Source organism: Oncorhynchus kisutch, linkage group LG14 (genome assembly GCF_002021735.2).
Source record: "Oncorhynchus kisutch isolate 150728-3 linkage group LG14, Okis_V2, whole genome shotgun sequence".
Classification (NCBI taxonomy): Eukaryota; Metazoa; Chordata; class Actinopteri; order Salmoniformes; family Salmonidae; genus Oncorhynchus; species Oncorhynchus kisutch.
Window position 1 is genome coordinate 48,598,770 of NC_034187.2, and position 6,672 is coordinate 48,605,441.

At 43.3% G+C, this 6,672-nt stretch overlaps 1 protein-coding gene across 1 annotated transcript; it reads right to left on the minus strand.

Annotated features, from left to right (window-relative positions):
• Positions 1 to 1,070: 1,070 nt before the first annotated feature.
• ecm1a (extracellular matrix protein 1a) lies at positions 1,071 to 2,347 on the minus strand. The gene is made up of 3 exons (XM_020500752.2): positions 2,111 to 2,347; positions 1,702 to 1,961; positions 1,071 to 1,568 (listed from the first exon to the last, which is right to left on the minus strand). Exons 1-3 carry the CDS (start codon positions 2,181 to 2,183, stop codon positions 1,365 to 1,367), a joined length of 537 nt encoding a protein of 178 aa, XP_020356341.1. The 5' UTR covers positions 2,184 to 2,347; the 3' UTR covers positions 1,071 to 1,364.
• Between the last annotated feature and the right edge of the window lie 4,325 nt (positions 2,348 to 6,672).

Genomic DNA, 6,672 nt, shown 5'->3' on the forward strand with positions numbered 1-6,672 from the left:
GCTGGCCACGCAGAGGCGCGCGAGTATTGTGGGTGATTGAATAACACGTGTACTTTTTTTTGCAATGCTCACGCACGAAACGTGAATGGTGTGGTCAGCATGTTAGGGGAGAACTGCTGGCCTGCCGAGTGAAAGTTGCACAGCCTCCCGATCTTGAGGGGGAAGGTGCGGTCTCTGAACCCAAAGGCTATAACCGGGAGGCTTCCGGTGGACAGACATGTCACACACAACGAAGACAAACCCTCAGTGCCGCAATAGTGGTAGACCAAACCGAGTATCACACACGTTGGTACACTGTCACAAGGACGAAACCCACACATTGGTACACTGCCACAAAGACGAAACCCATAAGAGATGGCACAAGCCAAACCGAGTGGGGTGACAGCAAAGGACCCTGATGGAGAGGCTAGCTAGCTGCTCCAAGCTATTGAATAGCTGCGGGTATACTTCTGCGCTTATACACTCTAACATAGCCCTCTTACCAAGCGAATCCTCCCTGGAAGGAGTCGAAAAAACTAAAATATGGAAGTAGTGCAGCTGCAGATATTTAAGGTGGTCGGTCAGCTGCAGCACTACTCGGTACACTGGACTGATCTTAAATTCTTACTCGGAATGTATCCTGCCGCGTGGAAGAACACCATATTGAAGTGATCCAATAGAAACAGAGAAGAGTAGGGGTGTTAACCCCGGTGTCCTGACTAAATTCCCAATCTGGCCCTCAAACCGTCACGGTCACCTAATAATCCCCAGTTTACAATTGGCTCATTAATCCCCCTCCTCTCCCCTATAACTATTCCCCAGGTCGTTGCTGCAAATGAGAACGTGTTCTCAGTCAATTTACCTGGTAAAATAACGGAAATAAATAAAACAATATAGTGCTACATAACATGTCTGAAAGTAAACTACAAATTCCTTAAGAACTATCAGGAATTTGTACCCATACAATCCGGCCCGCAGGTAACTATACCAAAAATACATCAAATTCAGTCAGTTTGTTGGAACAACAGCGACACTTGGCAGTGGTAGTAGATATGTGCAAATAATTATCATGACAATAAGAGGGTTGCAAAAAGTTTTGCATAATATTTGTATTTTTCAGTGGCAAGAAAAGAAGCAGTGCAAACATGAATATTACACAGAAAAGGTAACTAATAAGGATAGCATAGTCTCCCTAGGTGTACAGATCATCTTTAATCAACACACTTACTATCTCTAATCAACACACTTATTATCTCTAACCCCAACCTTTCAATATACCATCCAAATAAAGTCGGTCCAGAAATAGTAATCAATCATTAGATTAAACATAAGGTGTTTTTTAGACAAAAGCTCAGGTGATACAAAATATTGTAGTCATGTGGCCTCTAACATGCGTTTGGCTTCCAGGTGAACCCTGGTTCATGAGGCATCTGGGGGGCCATGTAGCCTGCAGTGGGCTCGTAAAAGGGGTTTGGGAGTTCATCGTTAAAGCAGCTCCACCTGGTCTCTCCGCTCTTCCTGCAGCACGGGTATGCCCTGGTCATTACGGCAAACTCTTCGACACAGAACACGGAGAGTGCATTCTGCCACTGCAAGGACAGAAACATAGAGAAAAGTACAGAATAACTTTAAATAAATCATTCCAATATGCAATATATTCATATAAAATAAATAAATACATACATACATACATACATACATACACACACACACACAACTCACAGCTTGCTGAGCACAGCACAGGATCTGGACGTTTTGCTGGGCGACTTCTCCACTGCAGCACATGCTGTACCAAGACTCCAAACGATTGATGGCTTTTCCACAGCGCCGGAAAAAACTGACACCAGAGCGAGGAAAGAAGCTAGGTGGATACCGGGGGCGACTCTGTCCATAGTGACATATGGCAGCAAGATTCTGTAGGGTTGGGCGTGCAGGAGGGAAAGGGACGTCAGGCTCCTGCAGAGAGCTAAAATTCTGGGTACCTGTGAATAGAAGACAATAAAATGTGTGGATAAAAAGAGAGCTTGAAAAAACATGATACATTCAGACAATCTGTTTCATAGCAGACAAATAATAAATTTGAGTGTAATCCCTTTCGAAATGTTAAATGTATAGAAACATTATACAATACCTCCAAGTTTGGCACAATCAAGAGTTAGTAGTGCAAGTAACCAAGAATGTGCGAAAAATCCAGCCAAAATCATGTTTTGTTTGTTGTTGTTTTTGTTAGACAAAAACTCTGTTCTGCTCGACTGTGAAGTTTTGCGTGGGAGATAGAAGTCTTCTGCTTTCCTTCAAGTTTGTCCAAGCTGTACTGTCCTCATCTTCAACCTGCTTTTATCCAACAGATGGTAGGGGGAGTGAGTCCCGGGGCGTGCTACTCTCATGAATGTGAAATTATGCGAGCAGGGTGTAGATACTGGAAAAGGAAATGGCAAGTACTGAGTACGTCACAGATTAGTACCAGTAATCAAATTAGTAAAATCTTGGATTACATTGCACATGTTTGCTTTGTTAACCTTTCCTCCATTTGTAACAGTGTGTTGTATGTGAAAATGTGATTTTATTATAAATTGTATTTTAATGTATAAGGCCTCTTGGAGGATTAGCCCAAATGAGGACTGAAAGAGATCCTAATAAAATCAAATCCATCAAGTCATATATCCACTTCTTTGGGCTTGACATGTAGGCCTTTTGCCATATTTAGCCAGTTAGCCTATCATTCATAGTTGTTGGACTTTAAGTACTACACTCTTTTAGATTTGTTCCTAAAGAGGTACAAATGCTTGTCACTGGGGTGGTGCACTTTGTACCTTTAGTTATAGGTACATAATTGTGCCCCAGTGTGTACCTCAGTACCTTTCTTACATATAGGCCACAGGTACAAATCATGCTTTTAGAAAGGTAAATTTAGCCTTTATAGGAACCACCACAGTAACAAAGCCTTTTGTTTCTTGAAAGTGTAAAAGTGTACCTCTACCATAGACCACTTCAACTGATACAACACTTCCACTCACGGGTGGACAAAAATAACTAACTGAAACTAAGCCACGCCTCCAATATAATTTCTCAGAGTGCCTTCCAGCTGGGCACAAACTGGTTGACTCAACATTGTTTCAATGTAATTTGTCAACGTATTGTGACGTGGAAAATAGATTGCATTTGAAAAAAGTCAAACTGTTGTTGAGGTCGAAATTTAAACAACAGGATTATGTCATTATTATGGTAACTAAATTTAAACATAAACAAATCTGTATAATATGTTGAATTTGTACCTTTAAAACATCAGATTTTCCACGTTATATCCACAAAGAGAAATTAACAGTAGGCTGGACAGCAAATGAGAAAATAATAATAGGCTGGGCAGCACCAACTGAGAATTGATCTATCTACAGCTACCTATTGCTCGCTCATCCAAGATTTTAACCTTCTTTTTTTTTACAAGATCAGCTTTAAAACCATAGCTCTGATTATTTTTCTCTTTCATGAGATAGTCATTTTGCATCATATCTTGTTTGGTTGCTTTTGTGTGTGTTTATTTCATGCTCAATAGGCTTTAGATTATTTATTTAGTTTATATTTAGCTTGTTTTTGGGATGAAAAGCGATGATGAACATCAATGCATCACATCAATGCATCACATCACATTTACATTTCATAATACAACAAAGATTGAGAATTGATTCGAACTTGCCTTCCCGGGCATTTGCTTCTGTTCCAAAACGTGTCAAACTCATTCCACGGAGGGCCGAGTGTCTGTGGGTTTTCGCTCCACCCTTGTACTTGATTGATGAATTAAGGTCACTAATTAGTAAGGAACTTCCCTCTTCCCTTTTTACATTTTTAAATATTTGTTTGATTATTTATTTATTACTTTTTGGTCTCATTTGAAAGGAAAAACCAAAACCCGCAGACACTCGGCCCTCCGTGGAATGAGTTTGACTCCCATGTGTTACAGTATTAAGATCACCTTCTATAACGACCTTATACCCTACGCATAAAAGTTCCACCACAGACGTTCCTTTTACTCATAGCCTACGTTTTAAACTTGGTCAACGTTAGATCTTTCAGGCAGAATTCGGCCTTGTGTTTTAGGTTAGTGCCCTGCTGAAAGGTGAATTCATAGCATGATGAAGCCACCACAATGCTGGAAAATATGGAGAGTAGTAGTCAGTAATGCGTCATATTGGATTTGCTCCAAACATAAATCAAAATCTAATTTTATTTGTCACATACCCATGGTTAGCAGATGTTAATGCGAGTGTAGCGTAATGCTTGTGCTTCTAGTTCCGACAATGCAGTAATAACCAACGAGTAATCTAGCTAACAATTCCAAAACTACTACCTTATACACACAAGTGTAAAGCGATAAAGAATATGTACATAAAGATATATGAATGAGTGATGGTACAGAGCGGCATAGGCAAGATACAGTAGATGGTATCGAGTACACTATATACATATGAGATGAGTATGTAAACAAAGTGCCATAGATTAAAGTGGCTAGTGATACATGTATTACATAAAGATGCAGTAGATGATATAGAGTACAGTATATATGTATACATATGAGATAAATAATGTAGGGTATGTAAACATTATATTAAGTAGCATTGTTTAAAGTGGCTAGTGATATATTTTACATCAATTCCCATTATTAAAGTGGCTGGAGTTGAGTCAGTGTGATGGCAGCAGCCACTCAATGTTAGTGGTGGCTGTTTAACAGTCTGATGGCCTTGAGATAGAAGCTGTTTTTCAGTCTCTCGGTCCCAGCTTTGATGCACCTGTACTGACCTCGCCTTCTGGATGATAGCGGGGTGAACAGGCAGTGGCTCGGGTGGTTGTTGTCCTTGATGATCTTTATGGCCTTCCTGTGACATCGGGTGGTGTAGGTGTCCTGGAGGGCAGGTAGTTTGCCCCCGGTGATGCGTTGTGCAGACCTCACTACCCTCTGGAGAGCCTTACGGTTGTGGGCGGAGCAGTTGCCGTACCAGGCGGTGATACAGCCCGACAGGATGCTCTAGATTGTGCATCTGTAGAAGTTTGTGAGTGCTTTTGGTGACAAGCCGAATTTCTTCAGACTCCTGAGGTTGAAGAGGCGCTGCGCCTTCTTCACGATGCTGTCTGTGTGGGTGGACCAATTCAGTTTGTCTGTGACGTGTACTACCCTCTCCACTACTGTTCTATCGATGTGGATAGGGGGGTGTTCCCTCTGCTGTTTCCTGAAGTCCACAATCATCTCCTTAGTTTTGTTGACGTTGAGTGTGAGGTTATTTTCCTGACACCACACTCCAAGGGCCCTCACCTCCTCCCTGTAGGCCGTCTCGTCGTTGTTGGTAATCAAGCCTACCACTGTTGTGTCGTCCGCAAACTTGATGATTGAGTTGGAGGCGTGCGTGGCCACGCAGTCGTGGGTGAACAGGGAGTACAGGAGAGGGCTCAGAATGCACCCTTGTGGGGCCCCAGTGTTGAGGATCAGCGGGGTGGAGATGTTGTTACCTACCCTCACCACCTGGGGGCGGCCCGTCAGGAAGTCCAGTACCCAGTTGCACAGGGCGGGGTCGAGACCCAGGGTCTCGAGCTTGATGACGAGTTTGGAGGGTACTATGGTGTTAAATGCTGAGCTGTAGTCGATGAACAGCATTCTCACATAGGTATTCCTCTTGTCCAGATGGGTTAGGGCAGTGTGCAGTGTGGTTGAGATTGCATCGTCTGTGGACCTATTTGGGCGGTAAGCAAATTGGAGTGAGTCTAGGGTGTCAGGTAGGGTGGAGGTGATATGGTCCTTGACTAGTCTCTCAAAGCACTTCATGATGACGGAAGTGAGTGCTACGGGGGCGGTAGTCGTTTAGCTCAGTTACCTTAGCTTTCTTGGGAACAGGAACAATGGTGGCCCTCTTGAAGCATGTGGGAACAGCAGACTGGGATAGGGATTGATTGAATATGTCCGTAAACACACCAGCCAGCTGGTCTGCGCATGCTCTGAGGCGCGGCTGGGTATGCCGTCTGGGCCTGCAGCCTTGCGAGGGTTAACACGTTTAAATGTTTTACTCACCTCGGCTGCAGTGAAGGAGAGTCCTCATGTTTTGGTTGCGGGCTGTGTCAGTGGCACTGTATTGTCCTCAAAGCGGGCGAAAAAGTTATTTAGTCTGCCTGGGAGCAAGGCATCCTGGTCCGTGACTGGGCTGGTTTTCTTTTTGTAATCCGTGATTGACTGTAGACCCTGCCACATACCTCTTGTGTCTGAGCCGTTGAATTGCGATTCTACTTTGTCTCTATACTGACGCTTAGCTTGTTTGATTGCCTTGCGGAGGGAATAGCTACACTGTTTGTATTCGGTCATGTTTCCGGTCACCTTGCCCTGATTAAAAGCAGTGGTTTGAGCTTTCAGTTTCACGCGAATGCTGCCATCAATCCATGGTTTCTGGTTTGGGAATGTTTTAATAGTTGCTATGGGAACGACATCTTCAATGCACGTTCTAATGAACTCGCTCACCGAATCAGCGTATTCGTCAATGTTGTTGTTTGACGCAATACGAAACATATCCCAGTCAACGTGATGGAAGCAGTCTTGGAGCGTGGAATCAGATTGGTCGGACCAGCGTTGAACAGACCTCAGTGTGGGAGCTTCTTGTTTTAGCTTCTGTCTGTAGGCAGGGAACAACAAAATGGAGTCGTGGTCAGCTTTTCCGC

Bases quoted from the DNA above. Each gene is read 5' to 3' on its own strand.
- ecm1a (XM_020500752.2), bottom strand. From the start codon at position 2,183: ATGATTTTGGCTGGATTTTTCGCACATTCTTGGTTACTTGCACTACTA. The intron at 1,962-2,110 runs GTATTGTATAAT...TTCTATTCACAG, and splicing joins TGATTGTGCCAAACTTGGAG to GTACCCAGAATTTTAGCTCT. The intron at 1,569-1,701 runs GTGAGTTGTGTG...CTGTCCTTGCAG, and splicing joins TGTGCTGTGCTCAGCAAGCT to TGGCAGAATGCACTCTCCGT.